Source organism: Leptopilina heterotoma, unplaced genomic scaffold (genome assembly GCF_015476425.1).
Source record: "Leptopilina heterotoma isolate Lh14 unplaced genomic scaffold, ASM1547642v1 Lhet_272, whole genome shotgun sequence".
Taxonomy (NCBI): Eukaryota; Metazoa; Arthropoda; class Insecta; order Hymenoptera; family Figitidae; genus Leptopilina; species Leptopilina heterotoma.
The window spans coordinates 656025-681456 of record NW_025110982.1 but is presented as its reverse complement, the minus strand read 5'-3'; the positions used below and the strand labels follow the sequence as shown (position 1 = coordinate 681456).

At 28.0% G+C, this 25432-nt stretch overlaps 2 protein-coding genes and 1 non-coding gene across 3 annotated transcripts in view; 2 read left to right on the top strand and 1 right to left on the bottom strand.

The window, feature by feature from the left end:
* LOC122503887 (E3 ubiquitin-protein ligase arkadia-like) overlaps nt 1-7741 on the bottom strand; it is a 40898-nt gene extending 33157 nt beyond the window's left edge. Inside the window, exon 1 of the mRNA XM_043614645.1 lies at nt 6236-7741. Coding sequence (XP_043470580.1) covers nt 6236-6301 — 66 coding nt within the window. The 5' untranslated portion in view covers nt 6302-7741. The remainder of the gene's footprint in view (nt 1-6235) is intronic.
* A 15317-nt stretch (nt 7742-23058) lies between these two features.
* LOC122503884 (translation initiation factor IF-2-like) overlaps nt 23059-25432 on the top strand; it is a 116455-nt gene continuing 114081 nt past the window's right edge. Inside the window, exon 1 of the mRNA XM_043614642.1 lies at nt 23059-23136. The gene's annotated coding sequence lies outside the window, so the exon portion shown is untranslated. The remainder of the gene's footprint in view (nt 23137-25432) is intronic.
* Nucleotides 23702-23820, top strand: LOC122503903. Its single transcript, XR_006301786.1, has one exon. It is a non-coding gene; the product is annotated as a 5S ribosomal RNA (ribosomal RNA).

The window sequence follows — 25432 nt, the reverse complement described above, 5'->3', positions numbered from 1 at the left end:
TTTAAAGCTAACACAAACAATAAAAAAATTAAGTATATATGTATATCTCTGGGAAAATATTGTGCAATTAAATGACCTTTCAAACAAGAGAATGAAAAATGAAATCAGTTGATTCGTTTACTCACAAGAGTAAAAAAAACCGTTTCAGTTTTGGGGCCAGTTCGCCCCACTCTCCCCTATATTATATTACTAACATAAAATTTCCTAAAATTAATTGAGCCAAATAATTTGTATTTATATCAAATATCCATTTATTTGAGTGAAATAAATAAACTAATAGTTTCAAAAAACTCATTTATTATCGTTTCAATAAGTGATTTATATGATCCAAATATTTTTTATTTGTTTTTATTAAATAATTTATTTCACTTATAAGAAAAAGTTTGTTAAACTATAGACCAAACTGTTTAATTAACCTATTTTATTTGTTACGAAAACACAATTTTATTGATTCAAATAAAAATTTGGTTCATATTAATAAATACGCAATTTTTTTTTGTTTTGTTGCATTAAATAATGCATTACACAGGAACACAAAAAAGTGGCCTGTTTATTGAACGAGGTCTACATGTCTTATACTATTTTTGCCCGCTGAAAACGAATATAAAGTCAGAATTACTCCATCACCCTCTGTTTTTTATGACATCTGTTTTTTTAAGTCGAAAAAACTACCCTTAAATATACAAAATCAAAGTTTAAAGTAAAAAATGAAATAACAAATTGTTCTTCAAAACAGAACAATAAATTTATGTACATCTCTTTTAACAAATCAGAAACAATGGCAGAATTAAAATATCACCCTTTGTTTTTTAAAATCGAAAAAACCACCCTTAAATGTACAAATTCAAAGTTTTAAGTAAAAAAAATAACACTTTGTTTTTCGAAACTGAACAATAAATTTATGTATTCAATTAATTATTTAATTAACCCAATTAAGATTTATTTGATTCAAATAAATGTGATTCAAATAATTCAAGTTATTTGAAACCAATAAATATTTATGAGATGCAAATAAAAATTATTTGAATCAAATAAATATTTTTCAAATAATTTGAATTAATTAACTTAATCTATAGAGGTTTTAATAATTTCCTAACATTTTTTTTATAAATAAAGAAAAAAACGGATAATTTCAACAATAATCGTTGTTTAAATTTCTTTTTTATAGTAAATAAAAATAAAAAATTAATAATAATAATATAAAAAATTTTAAAAAACATTAACTTAAAAAAAATTTATTTTTTTTGAAAAAAAATAGATTTTGGCGTCAAACCTAGAAATGAAACAAAAACAATATACGACTGACTTTATAGGTAGTATAGTTATAGGTAAGTATTTATCTACCTATTTAAAATAAAAATTAGTGAAAGTTAGTGAAACACTATTTGTTCATATTCACTGGTGCAGTGACCCTATACGTGGAAAACAGTTCTTTCAGTATTTTTAGTAACTAATAAATTCACGTGCCGGAAACTTTTGGACATGTCTGTTTGCGTAAAACTAACTTATAAATTATAAGAAATTTAAATTTATATATAATTTATATGAAATTAGAAGAAATTTCATTCAGTCATTTCTCTAAAAAAAATTGAAGTGGTTCAATGAAAACATTGGTTCAAAATATTCTATTATATATTTTTGGACGAAGTTGGAGTCCACAATAGTGTAGATATTGCAATGGCTTTAACACTTCCTTAAATAATTTAATTTTTAAAAAATATTTTTTAAGCATTGTTGTGTATTTATTTATGTACTTATATACAGTGTTGTCAGATGGTTAGGGCAGATTCCCCCTATTATAATTCTAATTTTCCTCTAAAAAGACAAATTTCCCCCTAAATTTTTAAAATACATATAAATTTTTATTTTAATAAATTTGACTCAAAGTGTAAGTTTGTTATAAGTTAGAAAACGATTTTTCGTAATGTATAAGAACAAAATTATATACTTATTAAACAAGGGCGCTCTTTAAATCTATAAGCTTTCATCTTATATATAAAACAAATTTTAAAATTAACATTCTAATACAATATTTTATTTTATGAATATTTAATTATAAATCTTTGTTTTGGAGTAAATTTATTATTTTTTGAGATAGTTTTTTATTAAAAAATGAAATTTTAGGTTTAAAGAATAATATTTATGAATAAATATAAAATGGAGCGTTAAAAAGTTAAAGTCAATTATCTTTTCATTATCATGTTGTTGTAAAAGACATGATGCTTAAAAGATTTATTTATAATAAATAAAACTACTAAAAAACCGCCAAATAAAAAAAATTCTACCAAACTTTCCCCCTAAAATTCGTACTATATAGGCTCAAAATACCCCTAAGGGGCCGTCTATAAATTACGTAAGACATTTAGGGGGAGGGGGGGGTCTGCTAGATCTTACAAACAATAGAAAAAATGTCGATAATGTATGTAAAATATCTTACGAAGGGGGATGGGTGGGTCAAATTTTCCAAAAAATGTCTCACGTAATTTATGGACGGTCCCTAAATCTAGGGGTAAAACCCCTTATCGAACAACACTGTATATTAATGAAAATATTAATTCTAATCTGCAATTGATAAGTGAAATATCACTTGTTCAGTTATAAATAATATAAAATTTAAAAAATGTATTGATTGTCATATTAAATTGAAAGTTAACTGTCAGAATAAGGGGTCTTCCATAAACCACGTGGTCCCATTTTTTTCTAAATTTCAAACCCCCCCCCCTTCCCCCATGTGTCATGCTGTTACATGTATTAGAGCCATTTTTTCCTCTTATCGTGGTCCATAGCTTGACCCCCCTCCCCCTTGGAGCGCCACGTGGTTTATGGAAGACCCCTAAGGTGGTTTAATTATTTGGCCAGTGACTAGAAATAAGACGGGTTTACTATTTTGTCATTGTATGAATAAAGGGCCCATCAGGTATAAATATCTGTTGGATGTTTGTTTGTCTAAAACATTTTAACCAATCTTGTACAAATTTAAAAAAAATTCCAAAACGGGTAAATTGGTTCTGCTTTAAGTGTAACATGAACTAAACTTATTAAGAAATTTTTGTTAAAATTTATATTAGAAAAATAATAAATATATTAGGGGATAAAGGGCCCCAAAATAGACATTTCGTTTAAAATTTTTGTATAAAGTAGGAGCACCTTATGCTTTTTGTTATTTTTGTTGTTAGTATAGATGAAGTTTTTGATGTCCATTTGAAGGAAAAAAAGCAATTTGTTTTTATTCTGCACACACTTCCTGAAATTTGTGTTTCACGAAGTTTTCTTACAATTTCTCCCTAAATCGGTAAAATTATTTAAATTATAGATTTTCAATAGGCCAAAAGATACCTAATATATTGTCAGGGTGGTCACAAGTTTCAGATTATCAATTTCCCTGACAATTTACTGACATTAAAATTACTTTCCCTGACAAAATTCTTTTTATAGGAAAATATTAAAGTTTACGGAAAATGAGTAAAATTTATGCATTTTAATAATTTCTAAAAATAACATTTATAACCCTTCCTGAATTCAATTTTTTTCTACCAAACTTCATCTCTACATCAATTATTTTAAACAATTTTTCGAAAGTTCTATTAAAATTCAATTATTTAAATACAAAAAGTAAATTAAAAAGATTTAAAGAAAACTGATTAATTTCTTGAGGAATTTTAATTAATAATTTTGAACATGAGATTTTTTCTCCAAAATGTTCAAAATAAAATGTTATTACTTTTTGTACATAATAAATTGTCGGAAATATTTAATTGAAAATATTGAATTTTTAAAAATTAGAAGCTAATTTTCATTATTTTTCATTTTTAAATTTACATTTGAAGATTTTTCAATTAATATTTTTGATAATTCAATAAAATTTACAACGAAAATTCTTCAAAAGTTGATTTTCAAAAATTGTAACAAAATACTTGAAAAAAATTATTGTTTTCAATTAACTTTCTCAAAATTTCAATTATTTTAAAACGATTTTTATTATAGAGATATATTTGAAAAATATTTAATTATTTTGAAAAATGATTCAAGAATAATTTATGAAAGATTTGTTTATAGTTATTTTTCGCACTATAAAAATGAAAATAATTTACATTTTATACTAAAAGATGTGGTATTTTGTTGCAATATTTGGAAGAAATGCCAAAAGTCGCAATTTTTGAAAATAAATCGAAAAAAGTCTCAATTTTCTTAATTTCCCTGAAAAAAATTTTTTTTTCTGTTATTTCCCTGACTTTACTGCCAAAAATATTGTTTTCCTGACATTTCCCTGACTTCAATGACTTTACTGACATGTGGCAACCCTGATTGTACTTTTATTTAGTATATTACAATTTACCATATCTTATTGGGTTTGCTAGAGCATTAAATTGAAACTATGTCCACCTTGGGACCCTCTCCCCTATTATATATACATATTTATATATAAATATTGTAATACATATAAGCAATAATAATAAAAAAATATTAATATTATTTATTAATAATACTTTTTCACCTTTTGCATCCTTTTTGATAAATTTTCTCTTCTTCATACATTTAGTTGTTCTTTTTAACTTTTTAAAATTTTTTTTTATCAATACCAGGGTTGCTACAAAACTTTAATTTTGTTTTTTTATGACTTCTCCCTGATTTTCAGACAACATTTTTACTTTTTCCCTGACCTGTTCGATTTCCTTATGTTTTATAATAAATTTAAGATGACAGAGTGATAAAATCATTATTTTATATCATAAGAATATTGCAACTATAAATTCAAATTTTCAAAGATTTTAATTTTAACCCTTTTCAAAATTCAATTATTTTTAAAAATTCAAGCTATAATATTTTAATATTAAATTATAATTTAAAATTTTTAGTGAAATTCATTTTTTAATCAATTTTTATTAGAAAATTAACCGAGAATTCAATTATTTAAATACGAAAATAAATAATTTATTCACTAATTGCATATTTCTTAAAATAGAATTTTTTTGAAGAATTTTATCAAAAATTTTAATAATAATTGAATTCTTTCGGCGAATTAAAGAAAAAATTATTGTAAGAATAAATGCAATTTTCTATTATTTTATTTAAAATTGTATAAACAATAATTGAAATTCTGTAATAAGTTTTGTTATTTATGAAAATAATTGAATTCTTACAACGAATTTTATTAAACAATTTTTTAAAGAATTAAATTCCTGTGAAGAATTTTATTTGTGAAAATAATTGAATTCCTGAGAAAAATATTATTAATGAAAATAATTAATTTCTTGTGAAGAATTTTATTCAAATTTTTTTAAATAATTGAATTTTTCAGAATTTTTAAAAACTTTTTAAAAATAATTAAATTCTATCTAAAAATTTCATTAAAAAATTGAAAATAATTGAAATCTGACGATTAAAAAAAACTTTTTTTAAATAATTGAATTCCTGTGAAAATGTTTATTTTTAAAAATAATTTAATTCTTGGGAAGAATTTTATTAAAGTTTCTTAATTAATTGAATTGCTTCAAAGAATTTTATTAAATTTTTTGAAAATAATTGAATTTCCGAAAAGAATTTTATTATTTATAAAGATAATTGAAATTTAAAAAAAAATTTGAACTTTTAGTTGAATTTATAAGTTGTAAGCGCAACTCTTTAAAAATCCAATGAATTTTGAAATTTTTAAGTAAAATTATTCATTAAATAATTTATAAGTAATAATTTTATGATAGTTCTTCAAGAATAAAGTTATTTAAAAAGAAATTATTGTCAAAAATCGAAAAAATTAAAGGGTTTGTATTAGATTTATTCTCATAAATTCTAAAAATTCTATTTTTTCCAGTTCTTTTAATAAGAAATCCCTGACTTTTTCCTGACCAATTCTAATTTCCCTGACTTTTCCCTGACATGTGGCAACCCTGAAAACGTTAGCTTGCCCGCATATTGAAATATTAATAAACGGTTTATTTTGACTGGCCAAATAGAGTCCCATTTTTATTTGGCCAGATTTAGATATTAATTGTGTATTTTTTTAAATACAGGCCAAATAAGAAAACTAACTTATTCTGCCAGTTTACTGGCAGAATATTTAAACCACCTTATTTTGACAGTTAACTGTCCGAATAGCCACTCCAATTTGATTAATTGAATTTTAAGGTATAATGTCCTATGTTAGAATGTTAAATTTAAAATTCATTTCATTGTAAATTAAGGTACGAAAATTGTGAAAAAACTGCTATGTTTGTTTTATATGAATAATTTTATGTACCTTCTCTTGATTCGGATCCTCGTTTAGAGAATGAGTTCTTAGTTTGTGCGTTAAAAACTTGAGCATAGTTCATTTATTAGATGTCACTAGAACACTGTCACCGCACAATTATGCGACACAGTATCTGAAATTGTTTTTTTTTCAGAAAGAGTCACTTAGTGCCATAAATATCGCTCTATGTCATTATTTCCAATCTCAGTATGCAATTTTTCTCAGTTGACTATTTAAGCTAAAAGAATGCAATCTGACAATGGATAAAATGGATAAAATCATTAGAGCAGCATAAATTGAATTTCTTTGACGATGGTGTAACATCGCACATCCAATGATCCACGATGTGTGCACTTGAAAAATATTCACGATCACATCGACCATAAAGTACGTCTGACATGAAGAAAAAAATTGTACAAATGCGTCGTGTGGGACGCCTTGTGGATGGATCGTTATGTCTCTCCTCTCTGCTCGTACTCGTACAATATATAAGAGGCGTGGGTTTATTTTACGGTGCACACTCTATATATTACACCATGTTATTGCACATACATTACAATAAAACTGTGTATACGCATCAGTCAACACGAGTTTGTGCACAGATACTCATCTTTTCCGCACTTATACGCTTAAAAGTTTAACCCTTTTTATGTAACTCAGGCATTCCCTCTTCCCCACTACATGTAGTTTGACGGCTACGATACGCAACTCCTCTCGCCACGTGAGGTGCATTAACCTACGGCAAAAACATCCGTCACTACTTTCATTCCTCAAAAAAACACACTTTTACGATTGAAAGACACCTCCTCCACGGAAAACAAATTTTCCACAACATTCCAAATATACTTTTGCCGGTGGAGAATACTTTTTCACGTTTTCTATGCAAATGTGAGAAAATCCTGTTTTATCCCAAGGCGCATATTTCGAATGATACGTTTCACTTCTGACGAAAGGTCAGAAAGGCCAACCTCATAGATTTAATGAATCCAGCATTTCTTTGCAACCTTCCAAATTTATCATTTTGCAATGGACGTATTTTTCACTTTCGCGTTCGCGCTGTTCCACCTCGTTTTTTCTTCAAGCAGCGGTGCACGTCAGGTCCTCATAAATTAGGGAACGTATTTCTATATTTTGTAGAGGAAAGCAGCATCTCAAATTCATTATCACACTTGCACCTGTATGCTAATAGTGTGGACTGAGTCGAGAATCTGTTGAGCTTAAAACACATCTTTCCATGTTGGATGAACGCAGATCATTACTGCTATCGCTCTCTAGAAAAGTTACACGCTACATAACACTTGACCATAAAGCACTAACAGTCACCCGATGTTCACTTGCTTATACATTTCCGAATCCATCCACTACCACTAGCTCGTCCTTAGAGACTGAACTACACTTTTGTTCTTCTATTTTGTTTGCGATTCGTTTTTGCGATTATTCACGACTCCCCACGACTCACGACTATGATGACGATAACCGGCTGCGCCTCCACTGGAGCTTCCCGCTGCCTTCCCCTCATTCCCCGTCGTCTTTACTCTTTGTGCCACCACTGCCACCCCCACTCCTCCTTTTCAGCACCACTGTCCTCCTACTATACACTACACTACTTGTAGGACTCTAATATACATGTGCATATGTATATCCAGAACAGCCGCTACGCTGTGCGTCTTATGTCTTCCACATAATGCATGTGTGAATGTTGTATACATTATACAAATTGCATACAGAATAATATATATCAAGCATTTTTAACGAGGAAAAATTAGCAAAGAATGCAATGAAGGAAAACACAGTTCACACATTATTATATTATGTATATAATTTTATTAAAAGTACTGAAATTTTTTTAAAAATTTATAGAATTTATAACATGAATTTTTGTGTTACTTTCTTTTTTTTGAATCATAAACTGTTATGAAATTACTACGAATTCTAATACAAAGACCTTACAATTTTTTTATTTCTGACAATAATTTATTTTAAATAACTTAATTTTTGAAAAATTATCATAAAATTATTACTTTTTTGAAAAAATTTAATAATTTAAATTCTTCTGAAATTATTTAAATTTTTCAATATTAATGTAATAATTTATTAAAAATAGTGAATTTATCGTAGAAATTTAGTTAAAGACTTCTAAAAAATTGAATTTTGGAGATGTTACAAAAATAATAGGGGAGAGTGGGGCAAAATGGGGTACCTTTTTGAAATTGGCTGTTTACAGAGAACCAAACGAATAAATCGATTCAGCTAAACTTCAGAATTCTTCTTTGTACACTTAGCTTTGAGGAAATTATGATAATAGCGGAGAAAAAAATTTTTGAAAGAACTTATATCGTATTTTCTAAGAAAGTGCTAAAATCCCATTTTGCCCCACCCGTGGGGCAAAATGGGGTGGCATCAAATAACTATACAAAACATTGAGTATTTTTTCAAAATTCATTAAATTCTTGTTGTATGAGATTATAAATACAAACAAAAAGTAGGATTCTTTATTACTATGACAAAACAAGTAATATTTATTGGAATTTAACAAAAAAAACATGGATATTGCAAAATATCGATATATCGATAATGAAACATCGATAGTATAAATGCCTCGAAGCAAAAATATCGATTCTTCTGCAGGAAACCTTTAAATATGCATAATATAATGTTTTTAAATAGTTTTAGTGAAACGGAGTAGCTTCCGGCATGCCCCACACTTAGGTACCCCATTCTGCCCCACACTGCATATTAAAACAAAATGCAATGTTTACAAGTTATTGTAAACAATTAAACAATCTATTCTATTGAAAATTATTCTAAAATAAGTACTGAAAAAGATCCCACACTTGCCAAATTAAATGCATTATCCCAAAAAGTTTGGAGAGCACTTTAATTTTGAAAAAAATTCATATTTTTTTTGCTTAAAACTTAAAAGTTGTATAACTTTCAAAAAAAAAATTTTCTTTGGAGTGTCTTCATAATTAATAACAGTTTCTTATCTACATTAATAATATATGTCGAGGAAAAAAAAATTAAAAGTACCTATCATGGAAAAACAGAGGTACCCCATTTGACCCGCCTACCCCATTTTGCCCCACTCTCCCCTACAGAGAGAGATCGAGCCACAGTGGAAATTTTTTTACAATTTATTGTTCAAAAATGTCTACAGCACACAATTTTTAACCGATTTGAGTGTTCTTTGTTTTAAATTAAAAGGGAATAAATTTTTAAAACATCCTTCGAGGCCGATTTTTGAGATTTTATATTTGTTTTGTTTATAATTTTTTTTAACCAAAGTTAACAAGTAACTGCATATATGATCTGCGAATAAGTTCAAATTAATCCAATATAACCACCAGACAATTAATAAAACATAAAATAATTTATTTAAATTGTTGTAAACAATATTAATTAACAAAAAGATAACTTTGATTCCTCTCTACTAAAAAATGTTTTTTTTTTACATTTTCTTTTTAATTTAAGCAAATTTAAAGAATATATGTTCTTTTTGTTTAAAGAGTAACTTATTTAAATTGTTACAAACAATATTAATTAAGAAGTAGTTAACTTTTGTTCCTTTCCAACAAAAAATATATTTTTTTAAGTTTACTTTTTTGTTTAGGTTTATTTAAAAAATATAAGAATGTAAGTATAAGTATACCAACTTATTTTAAATATGTGACATTAAAATAAGTACTTACATTCTTATATTCTTTAAATGAACCTAAATAAGAAAGAAAACGTGAAAAAAATAATTTTTAGTGAAGAGGAATCAAAGTTAACTATTTGTCAATTAATATTGCTTATAACAATTTAAATAAGTCATGTTTTAAACAAGAAGGACATATACTCTTTAAATGAACCTAAATAAAAAATTAATCGTGAAAAAAAACATATTTTAGTGAAGAGAGATCAAAGTTAACTATTTGTTAATTAATATTATTTATAACCATTTAAATAAGTTACTCTTTAAACAAAAAGGACATATATTCTTGTAATGAACTTAAATTAAAAAGAAAATGTGGAAGAAAAACCTTTTTTAAGGAAGACAAATCAAAGTTATCTATTTGTAATTAATACACTGTTTATAACAATTTAAATAAATTATTTTATGTTTTATTAATTGTCTGGTGGTCATATTGAATGAATTTGAACTGATTCAGATCATGTGTAGTAACAGAATAAGAAAACAAAAGTCCTTTTTTAAAAAATTGTATTAATTTGTTAACTTTGATTAAAATAAAAAATTATAAACAATTATAATCTCAAAAATCAGCCTCGAGGGATGTTTTAAGAATTTATTCCCCTTTAATTGAAAACAAAAAACACTCAAATCCGTTAAAAATGGTAGGCTGTATAAACATTTTGGAACAGTAATTGTTTTACTGTTAAAAAGTTATTAAACAAAAATTGAATAACTTTTGAATGAGGCAAACACTAAACAAATCGTCGCTGTGTTTTCTTCAAGGTTCCAAAGAGAAACTTGTAACGAGAATGCCGTCATATAATATTTTTAATATATATTTGTTCACTTTTAAGCATAAACATTAGAAGTTTATGCTACTTGACTTGCAAATTCAGGTACGCGCGCAGACCTCTCTTTCTAATAAGCTGCAAATTTCCGGTTACATTAACCACAATAAAATTTGGTGAAAAACCTAACACTATTCTCAGTGAAAACTTAAAAAAAACCTGGTAGTAACCTACACGGAAAAAAAAAGTTCACGAATCTCTCGTGAACTAGTATATCACTTTTGGATGGGACACAAAATTTCAAAATTTTCATTCACTTTTGATTAAAAAATTTGACACAACCTGTACATCTGACGTGCCGATACTTTTTCCGTGTAGGTTTAGCCGTGGCGGTTAGTTGTTAGAAATATTATGTTATAGGGTATAGGGTACTAGGTTCAAATCCCGTGAAGCGAATTACGAATTTTAATGGCGATAAAATTGTATATTCTGTATAGTTGGGTGCGTATAGGCGTCAAGTTATCAAATTAAGTGAAATACTATAAAAAAGTACTGTCTGGAAATTATTTTTTCTTGTTTTTAGCATTTTTTAAAAGTTCACGAATTTTTCGTTAACTTTGACGAAAAGTTCGGAAACCGTACTATGTTTCTAGTGAAGGAGTTGATGAAATTTTGACGAACTGTGTTTGTTGATTTTCAAGAATTTTGTGTCCCATCCAAAAGTAATATACTAGTTCACGAGAGATTTGTGAACTTTTTTTTCCGTGCACACGTACGAATTGTGGAATCAGAATGAAGCTACCTTACAAGGACTTCATCGTACCAATAATGTCTCACAGAGCTGTGTCTTAGACGGAAATTAGAGCCGCGGTCACGACAAACCTGGATTGTGAGATGGCCATTAGTGACTTTTATTTAAAATTTGTTATGTTAATGTTAGAAACTTAAGAAATATTAATAAGAAACAAATTAACAATGTCTGAGAATAAAATAATTGATCTAATTGACACCAGAGATGGAGATCTATTTGCAGGTTGAGGCGAAAGTTACAATCAAACGACATTGATTGAAGATTGGATTCAGTGCAGTATTTTTAAATTTTTGACTATGATTTACCCAAAATAGATGCACTTAAAAAGGTCTTAATTTAAAATTTTATAAAATTTCAAGTTTGAATGAATTTAATTAGAAATTTTAAAGAACTTAGTTTTTTGAAAAATTTAAATAATTCAATAATAAGATAAAAAAACGAAGACGTTTAGACAAAGATTCATTTAATGTTAATAATGTAATCTTTGTCTGAATGTCTTCGTTTTTCTGTCTTATTAAATTAAAACCACTCGGACGTTAAAGACTTTATTATAATTAAATAATTCAAGTTCTTATGAAATCAGTTAAATTTTTTAATATATATATTTAATTAATTATTAAAAATAGGGGAGGATGGGGCAAGGATAGTTAGGTAAGACCTTTTCGGATCTAGCGGCCAAACTTGATTATGTATCTGCAAATGAAAAGTATTTTTGGAAAGCCTGGTTCTTTGGCTATAATTTTGCTGTACATTATTTTACTGTAGACTCAAATTCCTACGAGATACAAATGAAAAAGTTAAACAAAAATTTTTAACTATCCTTGCCCCAGTACCGGGGCAAGGATAATTAAAAGAATTCGAATGCTAAAAATGTTATAGAAAATCAGTAAATTTTTGTTTTCTTTATTTTACTGAATTTAGACTATTCAATATTGATATCTCAAGTATTAAAAATATGTATGGAACATTTTCTGAATTGCAATTATTGTATTAAAATTCATCTGAACTAGAATCAGAGGTTTAACCAATTTTTTTCAGACGACTATTTCTTGGTCATAAGCTTCGTCTTCCGCATATAATTACGCACCAATATGTATATCAACCTAAAAAGAACAATTAAACACTTTTTCAAAATTTGCAATGTCATTAACAGAATTTAACCGTGCCGTATTATCTCTAACTATCCTTGCCCCATGAGCCCATATTTCAGTTTTTTCTAAATTTTAAGGAACGACATGAATTAATTTGAAAATAAATACGATATTCGTGTTCAGCAGGACGTTGTCATTTTAGCAAAACAAACTTTTTTCAAAAATAATCTCCTAACTTCGCAAATGGTGACAGATTGACTTGCAATTTTTCCAATCATCTTTTGGTGTTAAAACGCGAATATACTATGAATTACGCGATTTTTGAGCAAGCCGTCTAAACATAACAGCAACTAACTATCCTTGCCCCATCCTCCCCTAATTGATTTATATAAAAGAATTTTAGTTAAAAACACTAAAAACTTTGAATATTGGAGAAGTAACAAATGATTGTAGAAATTCAATTATTTTCAAAAGTAATAAAATTTTTCTGAGAAATTGTCGTAAACATTTGATTTATCTTTTAACAAAATTCTTCTCCAAAATCCCATTATTTTCAAAAATTTTCCTTAATTCAATGATTTTCAATATCTACTATTTTAATAATGTTTTCCAGAAGAATTCAATTATTTAAAAAAAATTTTGATAAAATTCTAGGGTAATGTCACCTTGAGTGGACCGCCTGAGCTTTTAAGTCAACTGACAGCGGAAACGTGAAATAAATAGTGCGAATAGCAGCACAGCACCTTGAAACAGTAAGAAATTAAGTTCCGCAATAAACATATACGTTATAGTCTTAGTTTAATTAAGTGATAATTTTGACTCAAAAAAAAAATTGTGCTGGCTGCCATAAAAAGTTGCATATCACCATGAGTGGACCACTGTTTGTAACAATGAGTGGACTGACTGTTTTTTCCATTTGCAATGTCAGTTTACCATTTTTGTGGATATAAATTGACAATAAATTGGTTTAAAACTATGTTTTATGTTCTTTATTAATTTTGTTGCGATATTGATGTGATATGTGCCAAAATTATTTCACTTGTAAACATTGCGACACAAACATGGTCTGAAGCTGCATAAGCATAAATTTTGTTTTAATATATCAGAAATATTAAATACATTAAAAAATTTAGAATAACTTTTGCAATTTTTTTAGGAGTGGTCCACTCAAGGTTACACTTTTTTTATTCCTTAAAAATTAGCTTTTTTTAAAAAGTCAAATTTTTTTTCCAAATAAAAAAAATCAAAGTTATTATGGTATAAACACTTATTTAGGGATCTAAACTAAAGCTTGAAATAGAAACTTCCGATTAATTTGCTTTAATAAAAAATTTTTTCGAAAAAAGCTTAAGCGGTCCACTCAAGGTGACATTACCCTACACAAAAATTTAATTATTTTCAAAAATAATAAAAATTTATTTATTCATAATAAAAATGCACTGTTTTTATGTTCAACCCCGTTTACTACTTAAATAAATAAACATACAAACTAAGTTTTTATAAATTTCTTCGCAATAATTCAATTATTTTCAAAAATTATAAAATTTTTTACAGGGATTGAATTATTTTCATAAGTAATAAAACTCATCGCATAATTTCAATTATTTTTAATACCTGCAATTTTAATCGAATTCCTCGAAAACTAATTATTCTTAACATTTTTTATTAAAATTCGTCAAAAGAATTCAATTATTTAAAAATTTGTTTTTAAATATGGTGATTGTGCGTTAGGGTGGTCCAAAAAAAGTAAAATCGGAATTTTAATGCTCTCACCCCCTAGGATTGTTCTATATGGAGAAAAAAAATACCCCTATTTTTTTTTAAAATAAAAAAATATTTAGAGGTCGCTCAAAGCGCTCAAAGTTTCCCATGTAAAATGCATGGGGAAAAAACACTTTTTCGTAGAATTGGTATAGAATCCTTGAAAATCAATATTTTTCATTCAGCAAACTCTGTTTCTCTTCAGAAGACTTCAAAGAATAGTGTTAAATTGTTTATTTAATCATTTTTTAAAATTAACTATTTTTTATAGTGCCCCAAAAAAACCCTATAAATTTTAAAATTTATATAAAAATCGTTAAAAAATACTTTTTACTATTTTTATCAAAGTTTTTTCCTAGATTATGAATAAATAACACAAATATTGCGACTCCTCCCGTTCATATAATGCTTATTGAAAAACAAATGCAAGATCATTCTTATTCAGTTTTTAGTGCAAGACAATTCTTATTCGATTTTCCGTGCAATAAAATGCTTATTCAAAATTCTATGGTAAAAAGTACAATCTGAAATTAGCTTACACTATGAGTTTTATAAAATTTTCAATTGAATATAATTTTTAATTACAATTGCTTAAACAATATTTCTTAATACTTAAGAGATAATCAAGTATTAAATTTTCTAATAACAATAGATACGGACTGAAATTCTCAGATATTTAATTGCAATTTAATATTAAAAAGATGATTTAGGGTTACATTTATTGTTCTGTCAGTGGCAATTGTTTTGCACACAATTTTGAATAAGCATTTTATTGCACGGAAAATCGAATAAGAATTGTCTTGCACTAAAAACTGAATAAGAATGATGTTGCATTTGTTTTTCAATAAGCATTATATGAACGGGAGGCGTCGATTGATTTTTTTATTTTTTTTATTGTTTATACTCCTGCCCTATTGGCCTTACGCACTTCGACAAGAGTCCCCGAGAAATACTTTTTGGATTAAGCATAACCATTCTACTTAGAAATGAGTATATATTATATATATATATATATATTAGGAGTACTCGCATTCCGCCTGGACCACCCGTCAATGAATTTTCTCGCCAGAGAAGAGGGAAACTGTAGAAAACCTCTCCTGAGTACAACCGGTTTATCGAACCAAGGGTACTTACCCTTGGTCCTTAAACATCCGCCAAGCGAGGCATCTATCCGACTGAGCTAATCTGTCGGTAAATATTGATTTTTAAACATTATTCCATGTAATTTCTAATTTGTTTAAACAAATTATTATTATTGTTTATTTACAACTTTTTATCTAATTGAGCTAAAGAGTTCCGATTTTTTCTCAATATTTTGCATCTTTTCAGGCCGAATGAAACCAGTCACTATTAAAGAATATTAATTTTACCAATTGTTTAAACAAATTACTATTGTTTAACTTCCACTTTTTATCAAAATGAGCTACAGAGTTGCAACTTTTTCTTAATTGTACATTTTATTTTTTTGTGAGGTAATATTTAATGTAAGACTTAATTATCGAGTAAAAATTGTAAACAATAAATTTATTATTATAAAAATGTTAAGGGGACATTCCAGTTCAAAACAGGCAAAAAGAAGGCTTTTTTAGTATATATTATTAAAATAACTATGACATTTATTTAAAAAATTTCTTTTACATGTAATAAATAATTTATTTAAGAATTTGTAAACAATTTTTTTTTCATTTTTATTTCAAAATGGCGGCGATATACGCCATTTTTAAAAATGCCCATTTTCGGTGGTAAGATCGATTCCAAACTTTCTAAAACAGATAAAACCAAAAACGAAGTGACATTCTCTTCGTTAGATATTTCTTTAGGTGTGGAACCTCAAAAAAGTGGAATTTTTTTCCTTTTTTTTTAGAGTACTTTTTCCCAAAAATATGCAAAAAAAAGGTGTTTTTATTCAGAATTTTTCTTATAAAAAAAAAGGGGAGTTGGAAATTTTCCAGTTTTTGAGGTTCCACTTATAGGCATGATGACGCTGAATCAAAAGCCGTTTGATTTTTTAAAATCGCTTTAGAAGAACTCGAGATATCACTCTTACCAGATCAAAAAAGGACATTTTGAGAAAAACGCATTTAAAGTTTTTGTTCATAAGTTTCGAAATTTTTTTTAAAAAATCATCGGATTTGCTTGAAAATCGTTACTCGGGGGTTTTTGAGGTCGCTTATTACGAATATGTAATTAGATTTTTAAAATTCAAAATGGCGGATCCAATATGGCGGACATTTTTTTTTCAAAATCATTGGATTTGCTTGAAAATCGTTACGGGGGGGTTTTTGGGGTCGCTGATTACGAATATGATATCATTTTTTCAAAATTAAAAATGGCGGATGCAATATGCTGGACAAAAAAAAATTAAACGAAAAAAAAAATTAAAATAAAAAAATTTTCTTTTCCGCCATATTGGATCCACCATTTTGAATTTTGAAATCTAATTTGTGATCAGCAACACCAAACACATTTTTGTTTGTCTTTTTTAAAAAACGCAAATGAGAAAACATTTAAATCATTCGATTGCTTACACAGCCCCACAAAAAAAAGTGTCGTGCGCGGCAGACCAGACTAGTCATTTCCTATGTATTTTGACGCGCTGAACACGAATCCGAAGTCCGTTTTGCTCCATCACGTCAGGATTTTTTTCTAACCTCAAAAAATCTGTCGGATTTTGAGAGGTAGGCTATTTTTTCTTAAATTCATGGATTTACTTCAAACTTTGTAACTAGGGGTTTTTTGGGTCGCTAATGACAAATTTGAAGTTAGATTTTCAAAATTCAAAATGGCGGCTTCAATATGGCGGACGAATTTTTTAAAAGTTAATGGATTTACTTCAAACTTGTTAACTAGGGGTTTTTTGGGTCGCTGATGACGAATTTGAAGTTAGATTTTCAAAATTTAAAATGTTGGCTCCAATATGGGGGACGAATTTTTTAACTATTGATGGATTTACTTCGAAGTTGGTATCTAGGGGTTTTTTGGGTCACTGATTACGAATCTATAGTCAGACTTTCACATTTTGAACCCCCTGCACGGAAAAAATGTCCGTGCACCGCTTGTCTCACTTCCAGTGCAGTTGATGCAGAGGTTGTCCGATGGAAGTGCGTTTGCTGTCTCTAAAAAGGGCCGTATATGATCCCTTTTCAAAGTGTAAGATTTGTACTGTAATTAAGGACCACTGGTGCACATATAGAGATAAACAGTGCACAGAAATTTTTTCCGTGTGGCTGCTCCGAAAAATTTTTTGGTAGTGTTGTGTAGCGGGAACTGTAATTTTTTGTTTTGTAATGAACTACTCTCAAGAACTGACAGTTGGGTCTCATTGCATCATAGAGATCAATTCGGCAAATGCACAAAACTTTTTTCATTGAGGTAATAATGTGACAATAAGATGTAAAAGTTAAATAATAAATTTTTTAACAACGAGATAAAAAGGAACTTTAATAACCTCTATCCTTCACTATCTTATTCCTTAAAAATACATTGATTACCTTGTACGCTTTGCACTTTTATTGTGTTTCAGCACAATACTAATCCTGCTGCTTCGATAAATGTAGAAGGCGATGACAACTGCCCCGAAAGGGGATGTGTAGAATGATTCGCTTCCTGTTTATCGAAGTAACGAAGCCAGCGTAGGCGCGCTGCCCTGCAGGGGGACGTTAGGGTGTGAGGATGATGCCGTAGTGTGTCCGACGACGAGTTGACTTTGTCCTCGTCAAAGTCGGAAAGCTCTCATACTTAGGCCTGGGGAGGTATGAGGGTTATCACCCCTAGGACGGCGGACTCACCTGCGATCGGGCCAGGATCCCTAACGTGCAGGTTTTCACATAAATCATGGCTTCTCAAAATCAAAACAATAATAAAACTCCAAAGGCTTCAAAACTTAATTTTCCAGTAACAACGTCGGAACACTTATGCGACAGCAATGCAAATGCATTTTGTTACATATGTGGACAATTCGATGTCCCCAAAAATCGTAAATCAATAAATGAAAATATCAAACAGATCTACAAAGATTATTTTGATCTTGAGATAACCAATCAGGATAAAAATTTTGTTCCACACAAAATTTGCAGTTCCTGTTACACAATGTTAACTCGTTGGAATCATAAAAAAGAGGATAAACTAAAGTTTATAAAGCCAACTTTGTGGGAAAAACCATTAAATCAAAAAGATTGTTATTTTTGCAACACCAATGTGCAAGAATATAATAACAAAAATAAAAAGAACATATTGTATGCTAATGTCCCCACTGTAAAAAAACCAGAAATTTCATGCAATCCACCTTCTTCTCCCAAAACCTTGGAAATTGACAGTTCAACTGAAGATGTTCTAGATTTTGAAAATAAAGACATGAGAACCGATGATGAGGACGACTATTACCTTCCGTATGATGAACAGGAGATAAAGATTCGACAAACGTTTAACCAAGAAGAACTTAGCAATCTCATTAGAGATTTAAAATTGCCGAAGGATTGTGCAGAACACCTAGCATCAGTGTTGAAGAAGAAAAACTTGTTATCAAAAGGCACAACAGCTAGCTTTTATCGAGACAGAGAAAAAGAATTCCAACAATATTTTACAAAAGATGAAAATCCGTCGTTGGTATATTGCTCAGATGTTGTCGGACTCATGAATAAATTAAAAACAAATATATACAAAGATGAAAATTGGAGACTATTTATTGACTCTTCGAAAAGAAGTTTAAAAGTAGTACTACTACATAATACTAATATTTATGCTCCAATTCCAATAGCGCATTCAACGGAAATGAAAGAAAACTATGAATATATGAAACTAGTTTTGGATAAAATTAGATACCGAGAACACAACTGGCAAATTTGTGGAGATTTTAAGATTTTAAGCATACTACTTGGACAGCAATCAGGTTTTACAAAAACACCATGTTTCCTGTGTTTGTGGGACAGTAGAGATCGAGCAAATCACTACATTAAAAAACAATGGCCAAAAAGAAATTCTTTTGAACCAGGTTCAAAAAATATAATAGAAAATCCTCTAATCGACCCTTCAAAGGTGATAATTCCATCCTTACACACGAAACTAGGAGGAATGAAACAATTTGTCAAAGCCTTAGATAAAGAAGGAAACTATTTTAAATACCTGGAACAAAAGTTTCCAGAAAAATCTGATGAGAAACTAAAAGAAGGGGTTTTTGACGGACCACAAATTCGCAAATTGTTAAAAGATGAGCAATTTATCACCAAGATAAATAAAAAGGAGAAAGCCGCATAGCTTAGTTTCAAAGCAGTTGTCGAAAACTTTCTGGGTAATCACAAGAGTGAAAATTGGGAGCAAATAGTTAGTGATATGATTAAAAATTTTAGTAAGTTAGGATGCTTAATGAGCATAAAGATGCATTACTTAGACTCGCATCGGGATCGATTCCCTGAAAATTTGGGAGATTACAGTGAAGAACAAGGAGAACGATTCCATCAAGATCTTAAAGAATTTGAGCGTCGTTATCAAGGAAGATGGGATGTAAATATGATGTCCGACTACTGTTGGATGCTGAAAAGGGATATTGTACCTGGAGGCACCAATTTGAAACGAAAACCATTACACAGATCCTTTGAGGACAAAAGAGTGCGCTACCATAAAAGGACGTGAATACCTTACTTATGTATATAAGAATTTCCATTTCGAGTTTTGAAAATCTAACTTCAGATTCGTAATCAGCGACCCAAAAAACCCCTAGTTACCAAGTTTGAAGTAAATCCATTAACTTTCAAAAAATTCGTCCGCCATATTGGATCCGCCATTTTGAATTTTGAAAATCTAACTTCAAATTCGTCATCAGCGACCCAAAAAACCCCTAGTTAACAAGTTTAAAGTGAATCCATTAACTTTTAAAAAATTCGTCCGCCATATTGGAGCCGCCATTTTGAATTTTGAAAATCTAACTTCAAATTTGTCATCAGCGACCCAAAAAACCCCTAGTTACCAAGTTTGAAGTAAATCCATTAATTTAAGAAAAAATAGCCTACCTCTCAAAATCCGACAGATTTTTTGAGGTTAGAAAAAAATGCTGACGTGATGGAGCAAAACGGACTTCGGATTCGTGTTCAGCGCGTCAAAATACATAGGAAATGACTAGTCTGGTCTGCCGCGCACGACACTTTTTTTTTGTGGGGCTGTGTTATCAGCATACAAAAATATCTTCGACATGGCGAAGAATAAAGATGTATAACTTTTGTTTTACTTCGAATTTTGCAATAGTATTTTAGGAGAGTATTCTTGACACTATAAGAAATCAGAAAATAAAAACAAAAAAAATCGATTTTTTTGACATTTTGAACTGGAATGTCCCCTTAAGTACAAAAAATTTTATTTACATAATTGAAATTACTACTGCGATAGCTTCAAATTTAAAATAACAATTTGTTTAAGCAACTGGTAAAATTGTAATTCTTAGATTGTTGTTAGTCACTTAGTTACATTTGGCTTGGAAAAATGCAAAATTGAGAAAAAAATTGCGTCTCTGCAGCTAAATTGGATAAAAAGTGGAAGTTAAACAATAGTAATTTGTTTAAACAATTGGTAAAATTTATATTCTTTAATAGTGACTGGTTACATTCGGCCTGAAAAGTTGCAAAATTGAGAAAAAATCGGAACTCTTTAGCTCAATTAGATAGAAAGTTGTAAACAAACAATAATAATAATTTGTTTAAACAAATTAGAAGTTACATAAAATAATGTTTAAAAATCAATATTTGTGTTATTTATTCATAATCTAGGAAAAAACTTTGATAAAAATAATAAAAAATATTTTTTAACGATTTTTTTATAATTTTGAAATTTATAGGGTTTTTTGGGGGCACTATAAGAAATAGTTAATTTAAAAAAATGATTAAATAAACAATTTAGCACTATTCTTTGAAGTCTTCTGAAGAGAAACAGAGTTTGCTGAATGAAAAATATTGATTTTCAAGGATTCTATACCAATTCTACGAAAAAGTGTTTTTTCCCATGCATTTTACATGGAAAACTTTGAGCGCTTTGAGCTACCTCTAAATATGTTTTTATTGTCAAAAAAATAGGGGTATTTTTTTTCTCCATATAGAACAATCCTGTGGGGTGAGAGCATTAAAATTCTGATTTTATTTTTTTCTCATGTATTTTTGGACCACCATATTGTGCGTATTACTATACGTGTTTCAAAATCAGCCACGTTTAAAGAATCATTTGAAGCTTTTAATCTTAATTTCTTTTCTAAATTTTTTTTTACTGAGTAGTTAATCTTTCTTAGAACTAAAAAAAGTCTTTGGGTCATAAAAATCATTTAATTTGTATTAAACAAAGGAATATTTAAAAAAAGTGCACAAGTGTAAATTACTACGAATTTGCTTGAAATACTACGCGTGCATTACTACGCTGTGTCTATTAATACGCGTGAATTATTACGAACGTTCCAAATGCTAAGTATTATTACTATAATTGAAATTATTATTTAATAACCTAGATTTTAGCTTTTAATTTATTTCAAAAGGACAAAATAATAATACATTTAATTATTTTATTATATAAAAAGTTATTCATAATATGAAAACAAATATTTATTTTTATTTAAATAGCAAAATTAAATTGGAGAATTAATAGAGGTTACATGTTTAAATCATCTTTTTTATTTATTCAACAAAAACTTTAGTTACTTTTCCTTCGTATATTGCATCCTAATCGTTGGCATTGTGCTTTTGTGTAGTTTTCACAATAATAAAAACTAAAAATTACTTTTATATATTAGCTAAAAACTATTTTCATTGCGTTCACTACAAACATTATAAACAAACACGAACTGTCAACCACTATATATTTCAGGTTGTGTGACACCGGCGTAGAAATAAACGCAAGCGCGAAAAATCCTGTGTCCAATTCTACGTTTAAAATTAAATAATAAAAACGTTAAAAACATAAAATTTTCTTTAAATTTATAAAAACTAATGTTATTGCTTTATTTAGAAATAACTTAACATTAAATATTTGTTCAAAAAATAAATAAATATATTTATGTTTCTGAAAGCACTATCAACTCACTAATGTAACTTTTTGTGCTCTGATCTAAACTAGCGATTTTCAAAGTTAAATAAAACGTATTAAAATGCATTTTTTTAGAATTTTTCATTAAAAATAACAATTAATATAAATTAAAGTTTTATTATAGATATTTTATAGACTATTATCTGTAAAATAAAGTTTTACTTTAATATTTTTAATGAAATTCGTAGTAAATGGGGCACTCGTAGTAATACGCACAATCACCCTAGGTAATTGAATTCTCTTAGAATTTTCTGATAAAAATTGATTTAAAAATGAATTTTAATTAAAAGTTTTTAGATTGTAAGTAAATAAATATTAAATGCATCAAGCATGAATTTTTAGAAACAATTAAATTTTGAAATGGTTTCAAGTTAAAATCTTTAAAATTTCGAATTTTCAATACTTTTAACTGATAATTCTGTATAGAATTAATTTGTTTGAAAAAGTTTAATTGAATTTTATTTGAAGTTTTTATTTTCTAATACGTATATATTTAATTGAAGAAGAAATAAATGTTGCCTATAAATAAATATTAATAATAATAATAATAAATTCTCTTATCAGTTGTCGCCACGCGATTGATAAGCAATGGGTAGGGAGAATGAATGAGTAATGCCAAAAACGAGGGAAATTCAGTTATACCTATTTGTGACACCAAGCCGCCTTCAAGTGAAACAAAAAAGAATTTGAAAAAGGGACTTAAGGCAGAACAGTTGTTAAATTTCAAGCAGGTTTGAATTGGAAACTTTGAAAATTTTAATTCCTATGAAAAAATAATAATTAAATATTTATTTAAAAAAGAAGTTATGGATGTGTTTGAATAAAAATTAAAAATTTTTCCTTTATTTTTTTAAATTAAAGATTTTTTATTTTCTAAAAATTCTAAAATTTTTTAACTAAACTTTGTAATTGAGAAATAGAATTTATAATCATTTTTTACCGTTATTTTTTAAAAAACTTTGAATTTTATTAAAACAATTGTAATTAAGAAATAGAAATAATGCAAATTATTTCAATATGAAAATTTTCTACAAAAATATTAAGAAACGGGAATATGTAATGACGAAACGAAAATATTTTGGATTACGAATGAAAATATTTCATTAAAAAAAAACTTGGAAAAAATTTCAAATACAGTTAAGATAAAAATTTCTTCAAAGTGAGTGAATTTCAAATTGAAAGCTAACTTATTTGAAAAGTGTAAAAATAGATAAAGAAGTTATTTAATACAAGAAAAAAATATAGATATTTTGCCCATGTACTAATGTGAAACTTGCACAACACCTGAGATACATAGGCAACGGCCACACCACGATGAAAAAACCAGTTCTCGTCCGATCACTGAAGTTAAGCATCTTTGGGCGCGGTTAGTACTTGGATGGGTGACCGCTTGGGAATACCGCGTGCTGTTGGCTTTTTTTTTAATTTAAAATTTTTTATGTCGTCGTGTATTAATGACAAGATGTCATTAATACTTAAATTATGTTTAAATCCTTATTAAATCTACAATATTTAATAAAAATTGCTTTTTGTTATAGGGTCAGGCTTAGCCAAACGGATCAGATAAATTCAAAAAATTTTTTTTTTAATGAATTATCTTTTATTCTCATCTTTATGTGACAAAAATAATGTCATAAAAAATTTAAAGCAAAACAAAATTTTTTGTTATAGTTATTAACAATTAAAGTTTTTAACAATATTAAATAAAAATATTTTTTTCTTGAGTTCTTTTTAACCGATTTTAAAAACAAAATAGGCGTTTTTTTCGTCTTGAAGCGTAGAATTTAAAAATATATTTTGTTTAAAATTTTTTTAATTTTTTATTGTTTTTTAAATTATTTATTTATAATATTATAATAAAAAACAGTCTTCTTCACGCTATACGTAAAATCAAAAAATACTATCGTATTCTGCATACATTTTTAAGTAATAAACAATTGAGAAAAAAATGGCCCGCTAATAGAAATAACAATATTAAATTATTTTTGTCGCCGTGTTTTATATATTTTATATAATATCCGTAGTAAATTATTTTGAAAATTAGTAAAATACTACTATGTATACCTTACTCGTTAACGCACGTTCTGTTAAAATTAAATTTATTTCTTTTTCTTATTTATTTGCATTTTAACGTTAGTTTCTGTTAAGTTTTTTTACAAAAAATATTATAAATAATAAATAATATCAAAATAATATCAAATATCTAATCGGAATCTCCAACACCAGTATCAGTACAAATTTAACAAAAATAAGTTTTTCGTATTAATGCGCTTTTCTAATATATAAATCATTATTATTGTTGTATATACTTTCAATACACTATACTACACTAACCATTGTTATCTTTTGATCTAATATCTAAACAAATTATGTCGACGAGTAGCCTTTTTAGGGTCGTTTCGATGATAAACTATCTAAGACTGTTCACGACGTTATAGTTTATTTTGTTATTATTGTAAAATTTATATGTGACACCGGCAGATAAAAGGGACCTACGGTCCGAAAAAATCGATTTTCATTTTTTTATTGATTCTTATAGTAAATAGACCGCTCTTTCTAACGCATTCAACCACAGCTTTCTAGCTGCATTAGTTTTTTCACAATTTCACTTCAAAGTTAGGTACTTTGAAAAAAAAAAATACAACAAAATCAAATTTGACAAACTTTTTTGCAATTAATCAAATTCACTTGAAACTCGTTACTCTGGGGTTTACGGGGTCGCTGATTACAAATCCGTTGTTAGTTTTTGAAAATTCAAAATGGCGGATCAAATATGGCGGATGAATTTTTTAAAAATTGATCGGAATCGCTTGAAAATCGTTACTCGGAGGTTTTTAGGGTCGCTGATTACGAATATGATGATAGTTTTTAAAAATTCAAAATGGCGGATCCAATATGGCAAATGACTTTTTTAAAAATTGATCGGATTCGTTTAAAATTCCTTACTCGGGGGTTTTTGGGGTTGCTGATTACGAATCCGATGTTAGTTTTTAAAAATTCAAAATGGCGGATCCAATATGGCGGACT